This window comes from Crinia signifera, chromosome 1, assembly GCF_055691185.1.
Source record: "Crinia signifera chromosome 1, ASM5569118v1, whole genome shotgun sequence".
Lineage (NCBI taxonomy): Eukaryota > Metazoa > Chordata > Amphibia > Anura > Myobatrachidae > Crinia > Crinia signifera.
In genome coordinates, this window is record NC_139217.1 from 127,628,975 (window position 1) to 127,645,965 (window position 16,991).

The 16,991-nt window shown below is 43.0% G+C and overlaps 1 protein-coding gene across 6 annotated transcripts in view; it reads left to right on the plus strand.

The window, feature by feature from the left end:
* The window catches only part of INPP4B (inositol polyphosphate-4-phosphatase type II B), a 512,352-nt gene that overhangs the window by 481,773 nt on the left and 13,588 nt on the right, over window positions 1-16,991 (plus strand). For all 6 annotated transcript variants that reach the window (XM_083173210.1, XM_083173202.1, XM_083173215.1 and 3 more), the window contains one exon: window positions 8,511-8,665. In XM_083173210.1, coding sequence (XP_083029336.1) covers window positions 8,511-8,665 — 155 coding nt within the window. The remainder of the gene's footprint in view (window positions 1-8,510; window positions 8,666-16,991) is intronic.

Sequence of the window (16,991 nt, forward strand, 5' to 3'; positions counted from 1 at the left end):
AGAAAAATCATGCCATGGTCAGCGACCATGGCATGATTTCTCCTGCAGCGGAGAAATGCGAAGGGATGGGATTTGTAACACATCCCCTCACATGGTTGTGAGGGGAATTGGCGGCGGGGGGGAAGGTACTCTGCGGGGTGGCTGGGAATCATGCCCTAAGTACGGTATATATAACCTGTGCACTGTGCACTACATTCAGTATGTGCACTACATTCAACATGTGCACTACATTCAGACACATAGGGCAGTATTCAATGTGAATACTGGCGACATGCAGCGAATCCTGTTTAGGATTCGCTGCACATTCGCCACTGCTCGCTGCGTTCCGGAGCCTTGCCGGCTCCGGTATTCAACGAGTCAGGGGCTCGCTGCCCCTGACTAATACTGGCACATAGCAGGAGTGGCATGGTTGGGGTGGCACCGGTCCTCATAGAAATACTATACTGTACATAGAAACAGAATTTGACAGCAGAGAAAACCCACTTGTCCTATGTACTGTATATGCACACACCAACACACTAGGGTTGTTTTTTTATTGAGAGCCAATTAACCTAATGTGGTAGGAAAACAGAGGATGCCCACGCAAGTACAGGGAAAATATACAAACTCCACACAGTGCAGCAGTAATACTAACCATTATACCATCTTTACTGCCCATTATCGCATCCAGATTTACACACATACAAATGAGTGGACACTGCAACTATGACTATAAGAACGATTAGAAAAATACAACACAGAATAATAAAAACAGGGTATTATTATAAGGTAGCTGACTATCAATCAGTGTTAGTCTCCTGCCATCCTGCATTGGTACTTTTTGCACAATAGCGCAGGTGCAACCACACCTGAATGACCCCCAGTATACAAACTCTACACAATTACGGCTGTGATGGGTTTCAAACCAATGACCTCTGAAGTAAGATCTATAATTTGCATAATATCAAATTATACATAGCAGCTGATTGGTAGCCATAGTCCACTTCACCTTTGGCTCCCTTCTTCTCCCTTATCACTGCTTCATACATCTACCCCACTGTACATCACTATTCAAGGGTGGCAGCTATAGTGTCAGTGCGTTACACGGTTACTCGTTTAGGGTGTGTTTTGTATTGATATTAAACACTATGAACATGATTTTGTTGTTCCTTACATCATGTTCTAGAATACACAAAAATAATGTCTGTACATTAATAGGCCCAAAGCGGTGTCTATTTGGTTAAAAATGTTATAGACATTACTGATGACACACACTCTACATATCTGTAGTATAAATACACACAACTGAATTCTTCCGTTTACATCAGTACATTGCAAACACAGATCATTTTAAGTTTAAAATGTATTCCAATAAATTGCTATATTATGGAAATTGTGCATCAAATGTATAAGAGTTTACAAATATATTTCTTCCATAAAATTGCCTCATTTCTTCAAGCAGAATGTTTGCATTTCATTAGGCTCCCGTTCTCAACCTTCTCCTCTGTACAAATGGTCTTCGTACAAATTCAATTGATCTTCAAGATGACGTGACAGAGGGACTCCATTTACAGTACACTTAAAAGAATGGATGATTTTGGATCTCACAGACCTTACATCGCTACATTGTTGTTCTATCAACTGTCTAGCTCAGCATTGTGTCCAGGGCCGGTGCTAGGCTTTCATGCGCCCTAGGCAAAATTTTAGCTTGCTGCCCCTACACCCCCCCCCCCTACACCCCCCCCCCCCCCCCCGAAAATCTACTTTTGAGCCTCTCACATAACTCTTGAAAACCACTATACAAACCCCAGCCCCAACCAGCCCCTCCTCCTCCTACCCTCAGCCCGGAACGCGTCCCTAGCATCCAAGTCACTCACCGCCCCCCGAGCGCCAACACAGGGTTTGCACTTTGCAGAGAGTCGTGCTGTGTGCTGCTGTGCATCCCTTTGTGCGCCCGCTGGCAACCAGGCACTGTCTGCGTAGCTGTGTCAGTGCTCTAGCAGGATTTCACCTGGCTCCCCGCCTCTCCTCCGTCCGATTTACAACATTACTTCTGACAGCCGCCAGACAGTCACAGTGCCGGGTTGCCTGCGGGCGCACAGAGAGATGCACACAGTGCGGTTCTCTGCAACCCAGTGTTAGCGTCTCTGCCATATTTGGGGGGAGGAAGCTTACCCTTGCCCCTCACCGATGCCCCTGCTTGTGTTGTAAAATAATGTAGTCTCTTTCAGAGACATATTAGTGTGCTGATCCCTTCAGTTCCGCCCCCTCACTGCCGGTGCCCTAGGCAGCTGCCTAACGCTGCCTAATGGTAGCACCGGCCCTGATTGTGTCCCTGTTCCTCTGGTCATCTTTGAATTGCTCAGCTGCCAAGTCAGCTCTGACACTGTTTTTGTTTTGACCACTCAATTTCAATCTGCTGATCCAGAAAGTCGTTTGTGCTTAGATGAATTGTGCACTGCTACATTCCAATAACATAGTTGCTGATGGGATCAGTGCAAAGTTTCAGTGCAAAGTGTTGTTGGTCAGCTAGTAACTTAGCTTTTTTGTTTTGTATACCAATAACTGTAACTGATTAGCAAGTGGGGTATAGTAAAATTCATACACTTTGGTCTAAAATACCTTTTATATATAGCTCAGCTGTTACTTTCCTCCCTCCCTTATCACCATATCCCAGTGTTTACTATTGGATTATGAGGCCCGTACATCATTTAGGTGATTCCCCAATCCCGTTTGTGATATCAGTTTGTCTGACGATCAGCAAAATCTATCCCAGACCTATGTATTCTGATGATTTTTGGGCTGGAACGGCAAATCCAAGATGGATTATGCTGCCGCACAAGTGCCATGATCAGTTATCCCAACCATGTTTATTTTAGAGCTCAAACTTAACTTCCCATGGGAGTTGTTTCAAATAAACAAAATTAGATTTGTACATCCTGGTCTGGTACAGAACCAGAGATTGCTTAATGCAATCCTTCAGGTCCCTGCAAAGCTATGCACTGTGTTTATAATGTCAGGGTCCTTCAACACCATTCTAAGGGTCCGAGAGAGTTGTACCCCTGAGGAACTTTGCCAAGGTACAACTGCCAGCGCTAGGGTGCAGTGGGGCAGACCTGGCAAAAAGCAAGGCTGCACTGCATGCCATGTCTCTCCCTGCAATATGGTGGAAAAAAATGTACGGGCACATTGCTAAAGTGGGAGAACTTTGCTCCACAGTGAAGCGGTCACACATGACCAGCAGTTCCCTAGCTGTGCGTAGGTCGGCCATGTTCCAGGTTGCAGCAGCTGCGTGTGATGTCCTGCCTCCCCCCTGATTGGTCAGGACATGGGGCAGGACTGTTCAGAACACTCCCACAAAACAATGAGTCCTGCCCCCACAACCCCGTGTTGTCACCCCATCAACAGTCCCAAACAGAACTGAATCTGCGATCTCCTATAGTTTAAGGACTTCCCACTGACTTCTATTTGGGATTCGGCAGCAGGGGGCTGGTATTCAGCAGGTGGGTGTCACAGGCGCTTGGTAAGCTGTGAGATTTGCAGCTTACCAAGCTAACCAGAATCACCCTCTAAGTCAGGACCTAAAAACTATGGGGTTATTCAGACCTGATCACTGTTCTGTGAAATAGCAGAGCCCTGCAATTAGATAGCCCTGCCCTGTGCAAGGCTGCAAATAGCTGTAAATCCCATTAGCATCTCACTCACCATCAAATGGTTTTCTCAGTCTGTGCGTAACCCATAACTAACTCTGCCTGTGCCATAGAACCGTGCTTGCTGGAGCTGATGCCTGAAAATGCCTGGGTCGTCTGCCTTTTCCCCGACACTCCCAGAAAAGGGCTGGCTTACACCCACAAACGCTGACTTCCTGGTAATTAACATACGTACAACTAGCAGTCAAAAAAAAGAAGCTGAACGTTATTTCTGTTTGACTTCGTTCATGCTAGTTATGATCCATACGCACGTGTAATCAGTCAATAATCACATCAGCAATCAGGCAATCAGGACTGAATAACCCCCCAATGTTTTTTGCCCTTTGGTATTTTGTATTTATTATGAATTATTCACTTTTTTTATTATACTATGAGGGGAATTGGCAGCGGGGGGGGGGTACTCTGCAAGGTGGCTGGGTGGTGTTACCGGCACTCGGTAAGCTGTGAGCGTACCGAGCAGATCAGAATCATGCCCTAAGTACGGTAAATGTAACGTGCACTACATTCAGACACATAGTGGGGACCCATAGTCTGCCTTTAAGGGCCCCTTGATTGTCAGATATGTATACAGGATACAGCACACTTAATTTAAAAAAAAATCATAAAAAATACTAATACTGGCACATAGCAGGGGTGGCATGGTTGGGGTGGCACCGGTCTTCATGGAAATATACTGTACATAGAAACAGAATTTGACAGCAGAGAAGAACCACTTGGCCTGTGTACTCTATATGCACACACCAACACACTAGGGTTGTTGTTTTTTATTGCGAGCCAAATAACCTAATGTGTTAGGAAAACAGAGGATCCTCACGCAAGTACAGGGAAAATATACAAACTCCACACAGTGCCACAATGGGAATAGAACCCATAACCTCAGAGCTGTGCAGCAGTAATACTAACCATTATAAAGTTGCAGTGAGTAAGATTATTTTTATTCTAAAAACCAGTTTTCCATACATAGGTATCTTTCATATTAATACAAACAATTGGTCATCGAATTTCGGTGACCTGATCAGGCGCTAGTATGTCTGTGGGTTTCCAATATATACACTTTAAATAAAGACGGATTATAAAAATATGTATAACAGCTGCAGCGTTCTATATGCTCAAGTGTTTGAGCATATAATTTGTATTTAATCCGGTACCAGAAATCCTGATCCGGATTTAACACAGAGAAAACCAAAAAATCCCCTAAGGTTAAAAATGCTGCACTAATTGGGTACTATCTCTTTAAAAATCAATACACCATGAATGACCATACGTGCAATAACAAGATGGAGACTGTGGTGCCGTGGCCCGGCATAACTGCGGGTACAAGCTTTGCGATTTACCTTGTATAGGGATACTGTACCCATTTGGCAATATATTTCCACATTATACAAAGATCCCGGAAACATCGATGTTGTAAAATCGGAGAAATATACCACTATTACAAAAAGCATTTAATAACATCTAATTTCAAATCTCATTCCTGTCTATGGTTTTTTAATTGTATGCGCATTACAATCATTTCTTGATTTTTATAATTGATTTATATATATAAAAATTGTTGTTTTATAGGTGGCCGCCTATTATACAAGAGACTTACATGTAATAAATACTTTTTTGATACTTTTCTAAGACAGTCTCCATCTTTCATATTAATGACTTGATCTATGCATTGATGGAGCTGCTTCCTTGATACTTTTTAAAATGGCTCCTGAAGAAAACACATTACCCTTAAGCAGCCCATACACGCTGCTATGAGGGCGGGGTTTCCGTGCTGTACTAGCACGGATCACATTGCATTGCATTGCGTGTGCATGCGTTGTGCATGCAATGCGATGCAATGTGATGAAACCTACCATATATACTCGAGTATAAGTCGACCTGAATATAAGCCGAGGCACCTAATTTTACAACAAAAAACTGGGAAAACCTATTGACTCAAGTGGGACCATCACTCGAGTATAAGCCGAGGGGGGCTTTTTCAGCATAAAAAATGTTCTGAAAAAGTAGGCTTATACTCGAGTATATATGGTAAGTACAAAAAGTATGTGCAAGCACATACTCTTTTTACTGTGCGATGAGGTGCCGCGGGAGCGCGCACCTCAAAGCACACATCGGGACAGCACGCATAGCAGCGTGTATGGGCAGTTCTAGGGCTATGTACTATACAATAAAGACTGAACCCTCTCTGTGTTCTGTAGGTTTAACAACATCACTTTGCTTATAAAGTGTGTGTGTGTGTGTGTGTGAGACCACAAGCAGTGAGTATACAGTTATCTCATCACTGCTCCAGTCATAAAAGCCGATTTATGTTTTTGCTGGTGGGTGCTCAAGCCAAAAATATAGAGGAGTGTCTTCATGGGGAAGGGGTGTGGCCACAAAATAACACCAAATTACGGCAACAGAGTTCCACATACATAAATGCCCCCACAGTGCAGGTACATAAATGCCCCCACAGTGCAGGTACATAAATGCCCCCACAGTGCAGGTACATAAATGCCCCCACAGTGCAGGTACTCCATGGACAGAATACACTCTTCCCGGCATACTGTTTCCCAGGTGGCGGGTCCAGCAATGTTGGTGCTGCAGCCGCAAATTAGCAAGTTAATATGGCGGCCCAGCAGCAGGATTCTGGCCTGTGGGTGCTCATCAATTTCTGTGGGTGCTCGGGCCCTTGAGCACCCACAGAATCGGCACCTATGGCTCCAGTGATGACATAATTGTATACTCACTGCTTGTGGTCAGTGACACAGGAAAGCTCAGGTGCCCCAGTGATTATTTTTAATAAATATCTTAGATATTTTCAGCTCAGTTATTTGTAATGAATGACAGTACAAAATATTTATTCTATGCCAGTGGTTCCCAAACTTTTTGTATTAAGGCACCCTACAGTATCAGAATATTTTTCACGGCACCCTTAGGCCAAAAGTTTGTTAATGAAAATTTCAGAAACAAATATAAAATTAAATAAGTTGTGATTAAATTGTACCCTTAGGTCCAGTTATGTAGTGAGGAACATGATTCATTTCTGTTTACCCACATATGTTATAATTGGAAGCCACAAGCACTGATTTTGCCTATTTCATTGGCCATACATAATTTGAATTGGTTCTGGACCACCACCCTGAGGCACCCCTGCAAGTGCTCCGAGGCACCCCAGGGAGCCTAGGCGCACAGTTTGGCAACCACTGTTCTATGCTATTTAATAAACTACTAGTCAGGATCACATTTTTGGAGTACAATACTATTTGTCATCATCCCTTGGTGATTATTGTATGACTGCAAAAGTTCCCACTAGTTTATAGTTGGGATGCATTCAGTGTGTTACAGCTCAGCTCCAGTGTAATTACTGCTGCTAGCACAGTACTAATTATCATTTGTAGCATACTGTAGTCTTGTCTTTGAACCTTTCATTAAAAATCAAGTAGCTTCCATTTAATGGGTGTTAACTGGCCCTCAACTTGTTCCATATGATTAACTCATGCATACACTGCTTGCTTTCAGGTAAGCTGTGATGTTGTTTCACTTGATACAATGTATAATTTAAATATTACATTAAATGATTTAGCAATGACTAAACTAAGCTCCTTGCAAAACGTCGAGGATGAATCAGGTTTTGTGTAGTGTGTGTGTGTGTGTGTGTGTGAGGTCTTCAAATGTTTAAAGTTAGAGTGATTGTCACCAACACATGAAGAGTGCACATTGAGTATGTACTGTAACAGGTCTGAGAAAACAAAATGCAATTTATGTAGTGCATGATTTCAGGCCCTTAGCAGATTCTCCCTTCTGACCCATAGACACACACCCACACAAGATTTGGTAGGGAAATCTTTTGCCACGGATCATGTGTAGTATTTCCATTCCACCCTTTTATTTTGTATGTAATGGCCACTGCCCAGGCTGTGGGGAAGGAAGGGTACCAGGAATCGGGAAACCCACCCACCCTCTCCGCTTACATTTGTCTATGTGAATATCTGTAGGGATGCACCTGCCAAGAACCTACTGTATCTCAGTCCCTATTGATAGTGTACACTACACCATACAAACAGAGGGCCTAATTCACTTTGAATGGCGGGGACCGATGGTGCAGCTCTGCCCATGACAGTCGCCAAGGCATTCGCACTGAGGAGGATGGGCAGTGGGTGGACATGAGACTGGTGCATGGGGAGCCCCGCATTTCCTGTGCGTGCCCACAAAAATGGTGGGTGTGCCCAAAAATACGCAGGCTGGTCAAAGCCTGCATGGGGCGGCGGCTGACGTCACATGATGTCGCCGCCCGTCCAGTTCTTGGTCATTTCACGAGCCAAATAAAAGTAAGTTTAAACTGACTTTTATTTGCAAAGACCTACAAAAATAATTTGAATGGTTGTGGGAGCGTTCACATCCATTTACATGCCGCCACGTAATATTCCCGCGGTGGCAACGGCGGGTGTTCATTTGACTGGCGGGTGTCGTCAACCAGCTCACTAAGCAGCGAACGACCGCTGCTTAGCGAACCAATGTGAATTAGGCCCAGAGTCTGTTTTATCTGATTTATAGTTCATTTAAACTTTTTAATATGTTTTCATTCTGGCTATGCTAATCTAGTTACATTGACTTTAAACTAATTTGAATATATTATATTTGAATATTATATTATCTTATTCCACACAAAATACATGTTCATTTTCATGGAAGATGCTAATTATTTAATATAGAAAATACTGTACGCAGGCATTTTCATACTGCAGAAGTTGTGTAAAATCTTGATATATTATACTTTTTAATCTAAACTTTCGATTATGTTCTCTCCACCATAATTCTAAAACAATATATTTTCTATGTCACTAGATTTGCCGAAAAATGAATGGGGTTCGATTTACTTGCTGTAAAAGTGCCAAGGACCGGACATCTATGTCAGTTACTTTGGAGCAGTGCTCAATCTTAAGAGATGAACATGACCTTCACAAGGACTACTTCATCAAGGCCCTTGACTGCATGAGAAGGTGTGTATGGATAGTTTTACAGTTAGAGCTCCGATGTTAATTGACCCAATTAGTAGGAAGTTTTCAGATCTGCAGATTTACAATTCACATTTGCAAATCGCTCATGATGATATCAGATGTAATGCGCCATAAGTAACATTGCCCTCCCTCACATTCCTGAGACCAGCATACTCCGCTTTGGGCCTAGTCTTTATGGTGGGGGCCCATACAGGGCCAGTTCTACCATTATGCAGCTTTAAGCAGCTGCCTGGGGTGCAGGAATCTGTGGAGGGAGGGGCACCACAGAGTTTGCCAATCACAAATTTAAGGGTGTCTATGAAAAAGACACTCTTGTTGAACCTAATAAAGGTGGAGGCTGTAGGACGCCACCTTCATACTTTCAATTAATGGTCTGCAAAGTGGGTATTAGTCATATGGTGGGGTGTGGTTACCAAGAAGCCTTACACAAGCCCTGGGCCCATAAGAATATGATTATCAGGTGATAATGCAACTTTTGTCCATACTTGCCTTGGTTCCCAGAATGTCTTAAAGACTCATATTTTTGGAAGTTCTCTTGAACTGTACATTGCCAGAGAAAGCAAATGTTGCTACTTTTTAATGCATACTTGGTGGGTTACAAGGGGCAGAGTAAATATACAGAGGGAAGATACTAGTTGCAAGTGGAGAGCCAGGGGCACTTGTGGGGAGAGAGCTCAGAGGCGCACTTGGTGAGGCAGAGTGCAGAGGTAAATATAGGAAGTGAAGATGCACTTATAGGGAGGAGAGTGAGAGGCACACTTGGTCAAGCAGGATGCAGAGGTACATATGGGGAGGATAAATGATAGGCGCACATAGGGAGGTAGGAGGCAGAGCCACTCAAGGGAAAGAATTGGCTACAATACTGATGACTCAAAGCAGGTGAAGGAGGACCATTAAGGATAGATGTAGCCATGGACATACTGGGGGAAATTTAATAGGGTGAGAGATTTGGTAAGAAATCTCCAGTTTTTTTAAAGCGGCAATCAATGCAAAACCAGTTTGATTTTGAAGTGTTAATGATTGCCGCTTTAAAAAAACTGGACATTTCTTACCAAATCTCTCACTTTCTGAATCTCTCATCCTATTAAATTTCCCACAGTATGTAAATGATTAGCTGTGATGATTTATGAGCCTTTCTATGAGAACACATCTACTGCAGTACCACTCTTGGCCATTGTGTGCAGTGCAGAGCGCTACCATTCCCACAAAAAAAGTATCTCAATAGATTCTACAATGGCGCCTAAATAAAATAGAAAGTGATACTCACCTATAAGTGTATTCGGGGTTCGTCTTCAAATATACACACAAATTTTTAGAAAACAAAGTACTTATATACAGTCCACCACTTTGGTATCTCTCCTAATATGTTGAATGCGGGGGATACCCCCTACACAAATTACTCACAAAGAATCAATGTAAGATCGGCATACAGTATCTGGTGGGTCTTTCTCCACTCCAGTCCTCCCATTGTGATCAGCTGCAAAGGATAGTAACCCAAAAAGAGCAAAAGCTGTAGTAGGTTTCAAATGTTTCCTTTAATCACAACAAACATGGTACACATAGATAAAAGATGACAGGTGTACTTAGCTCCAAATAGGGGGTCAGGTTTTCCCAAGATGTCTAAATAGGGATATATCGGGGCCCCTTTCCGTCTAAATTGGAGCCAGTTCCCACCACTACAGAAAACAGAAGAGGCCCCACCCACGCGTTTCGATCTGTTCTAGATCTTTTTCAAGGTGCAACCATTACGTTATTAATGTAATTGTCACTCTTACTAAAATGGTCACTGTGCAGCTCCCTTTTGTCATAGGTTTATATTTCACACAGTTAATCTTCCCTGACAAATGCTCTATAAAATGTTAAAAAGTGCAACAAATTCCATCCAGTTGTTCACAAGATTAGCTAGACAGACAGACAGATCAAGGACTTTATCTCTATAGAGAGAGAGACAGAGACAGAGATAGAGACATATGTATGGTTTAGAAATTGGTACCAATTATAATAAAAAGATAGGCCCTAATTTATATTGTTAAAAACTGAGTCATCTATCTCATTCTTTGTGGAAGTGTTCAAACATTACATTTTGAACATAAAGAGACAGTTTTATAACAACTGCAGTTATTATTCTGTTTGAACCTCATTAATAACCTTGATCATTTGGAATACAAATTGTGACAGCTTTTGTAGTGCACAATGGTAGTTTCTCTCTCATGTTCTCTTATTATAGTAATAGAGATCAGGACTAACTTTTTCCTGAGGGAGAAAAATTAACTAATGGAATTTTCATCTTTAAATGTATCATTATTTATCAAAAGCACTACTACAGAGTCTCTCACCAGTTGCTTGTGAAACAACGACTGGTGGGGCACTGGGGGCTATGTAACAGGAAGAGCAGAGATTAGCTGCTGAAAGCAGGACACATCACAATTAAGGAGAATACAGTATATTCTAGCACTGTTATATAAAAAAAAAATCAGTTTAAAATTAATTTGAACATCATTATTAAAAGAAATTCCGAAAAGTACTGTAGTGGTGACTTTAAGCTCACGGTAAAAAGAACATTTAAGTTATTCTAAAATCACTTTTTGGCCACCTGCTGCAGTGGTAGGAGATAAGCACATTTGCTTGATGAACCATTAACCACTTGCCTTGCATAGCGGCTGCTAGAACATCATTTTCCAGTAGCTGCCAATCTTAGACAAAAGAGAAACTCCTAATATCTTTCACCCATGGCTCCTCCTTCCAGTGTCTGCCAATCACTGCTTTCTGCAGCCGCCAGTGAAGTATAATAAAATAAGCCGCTGTGTCCTTGTACATACCCAGTAGCTGTTCCTATCTGCAGCTTTCAGGGAAGCAGCTGCACATAGGGAAAAATAATAATACATATATATATATATATATATATATAGCCACAGAGATGAGGACACTCACCGGTCTTTCTTCCAAAGAGATTTTATTCCATATCACCACATCAGATAAAGTGCAAAGTGCATGACAGTGGGCCTAGGCCCACTGTCATGCACTTTGCACTTTATCTGATGTGGTGATATGGAATAAAATCTCTTTGGAAGAAAGACCGGTGAGTGTCCTCATCTCTGTGGCTGTATTGGAGAACTGGACTTGTCTGGGACCCCTGAGCTGACACCCCGGCAGTTGCTACGATTTGGAGGAGAGTGTGGTCCTTACCCTTGTATATATATATATATATATATATATAGTTGTTGTTATATGATATAGTTTAAGTAGATGCTCTTCGTAATTAAAAAATTTCAATTTCTGAGCATTTTCTTAAAACAATATAAGACCATGAAGGGACCTTGGCTATCAGTGACACCCATGGGTCTACCGAGTAAATCAAAAGTCATTTATTTGGACTTTCCCCTTCTACTTCTTTGAATTTATACCCTAATTTTTCCCAGTATAATGCTCAATAGATAAATATGTATATGTAATTATATAGGCGGTGCCACAGGAGAACTTTATACTGCTTACACAATGACTAATATAGCTAACGTTATCAGTCAGTGATATCACCCACCCCCCTGCTCAGATCATTAAGAATATATCCCCAATACCAAGCTTTAGTCATAAATTAGGTCACTGATTTGAATTGAACGTCACACATTTATTATTATTTATTAAGTTTCTTATATAGCGCATACATATAGCATACAGACAGCGCTGTACAGATTATAGTTTGAACGTTCAGTCCCTACCCCAGTGGGGCTTACAATCTATATTCCCTACCACATGTACACGCACACACAGACATTCTAGGGTTAATTTGTTAGGAGTCAATTAGCCTACCAGTATATTTTTGGATTGTGGGAGGAAACCGGAGTACCTGTAGGAAACCCACACAAGTACGGGGAGAATATACAAACTCCGCACAGTTAGAGCCATGGTGGGAATCAAACCCATGACCTCAGTGCTGTGAGGCAGTAATGCTAACCATTACACCATCCGTACTGCCCCATATATGATATGTCCCAGACATATCAACCTTCTGACCCATTTAAAATTATGGGGGGGGCGGCAATAAAGTTCCTGACGAATTACTCCATGATTTCCCTTGATGGAGTAAGAAATAAAATGCTGCCTACAGTACATGCATTATATTATTTTATGTAAATATATAATATAGCATAGAAATGGTTTTTATGAAAACGGTCAGTTTCTCTTCTGTTAGACAAACAACTAAAGATCGTGGAAAATGCTCCCTGCTTTAACACATTCTCCTTACTGCCAATTAAATGCCAAGGAAAGCTGTGTCTAGCTATTGTGTGGACATTTCCTGCTTGTTATGAAGAATATGACATGTCATCCCTGCCCATTGTAGCTTGTTATAATCATAGAAATTGTGTATTCTTCTTTGATTTTCTCTCACATCTTTTATTGAGTTGAATGGAGTTCTGCCAATGTCTGCCTCATAGCTCTGTGAATTGCTTGCATACAGAGAGGCACTTATACATGTGTGTAATGTACCTCGACATGAAGTGAAGGTTATATTGTACATCATCTGAGCTGCTAATAAAGAAGGATAGGTAAATACATGCTGGCAATGTAATAACACAGCTCTGACTTTATTTTAATGAAATCATATTTTACTTCTATGTCTATAAACAACATACCTCCCAACTGTCCTGCTTTTTGTGGGAACGTCCCATTTTTGGGGGGATTTTCCCTTGTCCTGCCTGGGGGGGAGTGGGGGCAGTTGGGAGTCCCCCCTTGTCACCCACTGGGCAGCAGTAAATAGATGCTATTCCCACAGACTCTGTGCCATGCCACAGCAGCAAAACAGGGGTGTGGCCTCACTGGATGATGGGATTTGTAGACCACGCCCCCTTTCCTGGCAGGCTATGCCCCCACATTTCGGCCGCACGCCTCCAACACATGCAGATATCCCGCCACGAGAATGGAGCAAGTTGGGAGGTATGCCAGTGAGGCATTTCTGTATTGTGGAAGCCAGCCTTAGTAGAGTACCCCATGGAAAAAGCACCAGTGTGGCTTCTTTATTAACCCCTTCATGACAGAGCCAGTTTGTGCCTTCATGACAGAGCCCTTTTTTTCAAATCTGACATGTCTCACTTAAGTGGGGATAACTTTTTTTTGCTTTTACTTATCCCAGTGATTTTGAGATTGTTTTCTCGTGACACATTGTACTTCAAGTTAGTGGTAAATTTTGGTCGATACAGTCTGTGTTTTTTTGTGAAAAATACCAAAATATCGTGAAAAAATGGAAAATTTAGCAATATGCAAAATGTCACATTTTCTGCTTGTGAGACAAATAATCATACCACTCAAAATAGTTAATAACTAACAAAGACCATATGTCTACTTTATGTTGCAATCATTATTTCAACCCCCTTTTCATTTTTTTGGACACTAGGAGGCTTCAAATATGACTAGCAAATTCTCAAATTTTCAAGAAAATTTCAAACTCTGATTTTTTTAGGGACCAGGTCAGTTTTGATGTGACTTTGAGGGACTTGTATGTGAGACACCCCCATAAATGATGCCATTTCAAAAACTGCACCCCTCACAGTATTCAAAACAGCATTTTGGAAGTTTGTTAACCCTTTAGGTGTTTCACAGGAATTAAAACAAAGTGTAGGTGAAATTTCAAAATTTCATTTTTTTTGCAGAGTTTCAATTTTAATACATTTTTCTAACAAATACAGTACATTTTACTAGAGAAATGTGACTAAAAATTGATTCCCCCAATTCTTTGGTTTTCATAAATATCCTATATGTGGCCCTAGTGTGCACGGTGACCAAACCACAGGCTTCATAATAGAAGGAGCACCTACTTGATTTTGGAGCCTCCTTTTTATGAGATTATTTTTTAGGCACCATGTAGGTTTCTAGGCACCATAAGATGCTAAAAGTTAGGAACCCCCCCACAAGTGACCCCATTTTGCAAACTACACCCCTCAGGGAATTCATCTAGGGGTATAGAGTACATTTCAAACCCCCCGAGGTTTCACCAATTGTGGTACAACTGGGTAGTGAAAATGAAAAAAATTAATTTTTCATTTTCACAGCTCAGTTGTATCAAAATTGGTGAAACCTCGGGGGGTTTGAAATGTACTCTATACCCCTAGATGAATTCCCTGAGGGGTGTAGTTTGCAAAATGGGGTCACTTGTGGGGGGGTTCCACTGTATGGGTGTTTCGGGGGTCATTCAACCAGAATCTGTGCTGCAAAATCCAAAAATCACTCCTTCCCTTCTGAGTCCTGCCATGCACCCAACTGGTATTTTTTGGTCACATGTGAGGCATTGCCGTACCCGGGAGAAATTGGGGCACAGATTTTGGGGTGCTTTGTCTCCTTCATTCCTTGTGAAAATGAAAAATTTTGAGCCAGATCTGCATTTTTGTGTAAAAAAATTTAATTTTTTACACAAAAATGCAGTTCTGGCTCAAAATTTTTAATTTTCACAAGGAATGAAGGAGACAAAGCACCCCAAAATCTGTGCCCCAATTTCTCCCGAGTACGGCAATGCCTCACATGTGACCAAAAAATACCAGTTGGGTGCATGGCAGGACTCAGAAGGGAAGGAGTGATTTTTGGTGGTGGAATGAATGGTGGGTGCTATGTCGCATTAGCAAGACCCCCGAAGCACCAATACAGTGGAACCCCCCCACAAGTGACCCCATTTTGGTCACCAGCTTTGGGAGGGGGGCTGGCGCTGCGGCTGGCGGGGGGGTGGGAGGGGTGCTGGCGCTGCGGCAGCCGGGTGGGTGGGAGGGAGGGGGGCTGCCGGGTGGGAGGGGGGGGGGGCTGGCGATCGTTGGTGATCGGTGCGGTATACACACACACACACACACACATATATATATATATATATATGTGTGTGTATATATATATATATATACAGATAGCGCAGGCCTTATGCTTGCTGGCGAATCGCCAGCAGCATGCTGCTGGCGATCCGCCAGCAACACGGCGCGCCATCTGACTGAGACGCGCGTGCGTCCCCCACGCACGCGCGTCTCAGTATCCGGGCGGCGAGGCGGACACAATACTGTCCGCCTCCCGCTCGAGGGGGGCTGGGGGGACCCGAGGAGGCTGTGGGGGGGTGCGGGCGCCCGGTGTGGGCACCGGGCAACCGAGGGCAGCACCGTCGGAAGGGGACGCGCGCGCACCTCGTGCGCGCGCGTCCCCTTCCGACACACAGATGGCGCGGGAGCAGGGAATGGCGATGGCGACGCCATCGCCATCCCCTGCAAAGATGAGCCCGGCCCCATCTGTATATATACATATATATACACACACACATATATATATATATATATATGTGTGTGTGTATATATATATATATATATATATATATATATATATATTTGCAAAACTTCTTTTTTATTTAATTTTAACTTTTGTAGCAGCATGATGCTGCTGCTGCTGCTGCTGCTGCTGCGGGGGGGAGGGGGGAGGAGGGCAGCGCTGCGTGCGCACCGGGGGAGCCGGTGGAGCTGCTGCCGCTGCCGGGTGAGTGCCCGGCGGGTGGGAGGGGGGTGCTGCCGCTCGGTGGTGATCGGTGCTGCACCGATCACCACCGTTTTCTGTGTTACCGCCGGTAACACAGGAAACGCTGTGATTGACTGTTCAGATTTGAACAGCCAATCACAGCGATCGCCGACCGGGGGGGGCACCCCTGCCCCCCCTGGGCGACGAGGGGGGATGTCTGCTGTCAGGGACAGCAGACATCACCTAACTGTCACTGCGTCTCTAGACGCAGTGACAGTTTGAAGTCATGACGTATATATACGTCATGTGTCGGGAAGTACTTCCCGACCATGACGTATATATACGTCAAATGTCGTGAAGGGGTTAATAAATAAAAGAATACAATAAGGATGGGAAAAGATAGAGAAGTGAACTGACTAAATAGTTTGGATGGAAGTAAAGGGAACACAAGTTTAATTATATAATATAGTGAATATATAAATAACTACAACTTATGCCTTTTAGGACCTGTTTCAGAGTTGATCACCGATCAGCAAATTTGCAGATTGAGTGATTAGCAAATGACTGCGCATACGTACAGATAGTACATACGCTATGCACAAGGGTGAATAGCGAGAGAAATTACAGAGTTTTGCAAACAGGAAGCTGGTGTTATGCGGTGGACACCTGGCGTTTTCTGGGCGTTTCCAAAAACACGCTGGTACACCATGACATGCACCCAGCAAACAGATCGGGTTGTCCTGAAAGTCTCATCTGGTGGCTATATAATCCTTAGTCCTTCCAGTTGAAGTTGAGACTCTAGCAGTCTAGGACCTAATGCCCAGAGGAAGCACACAGG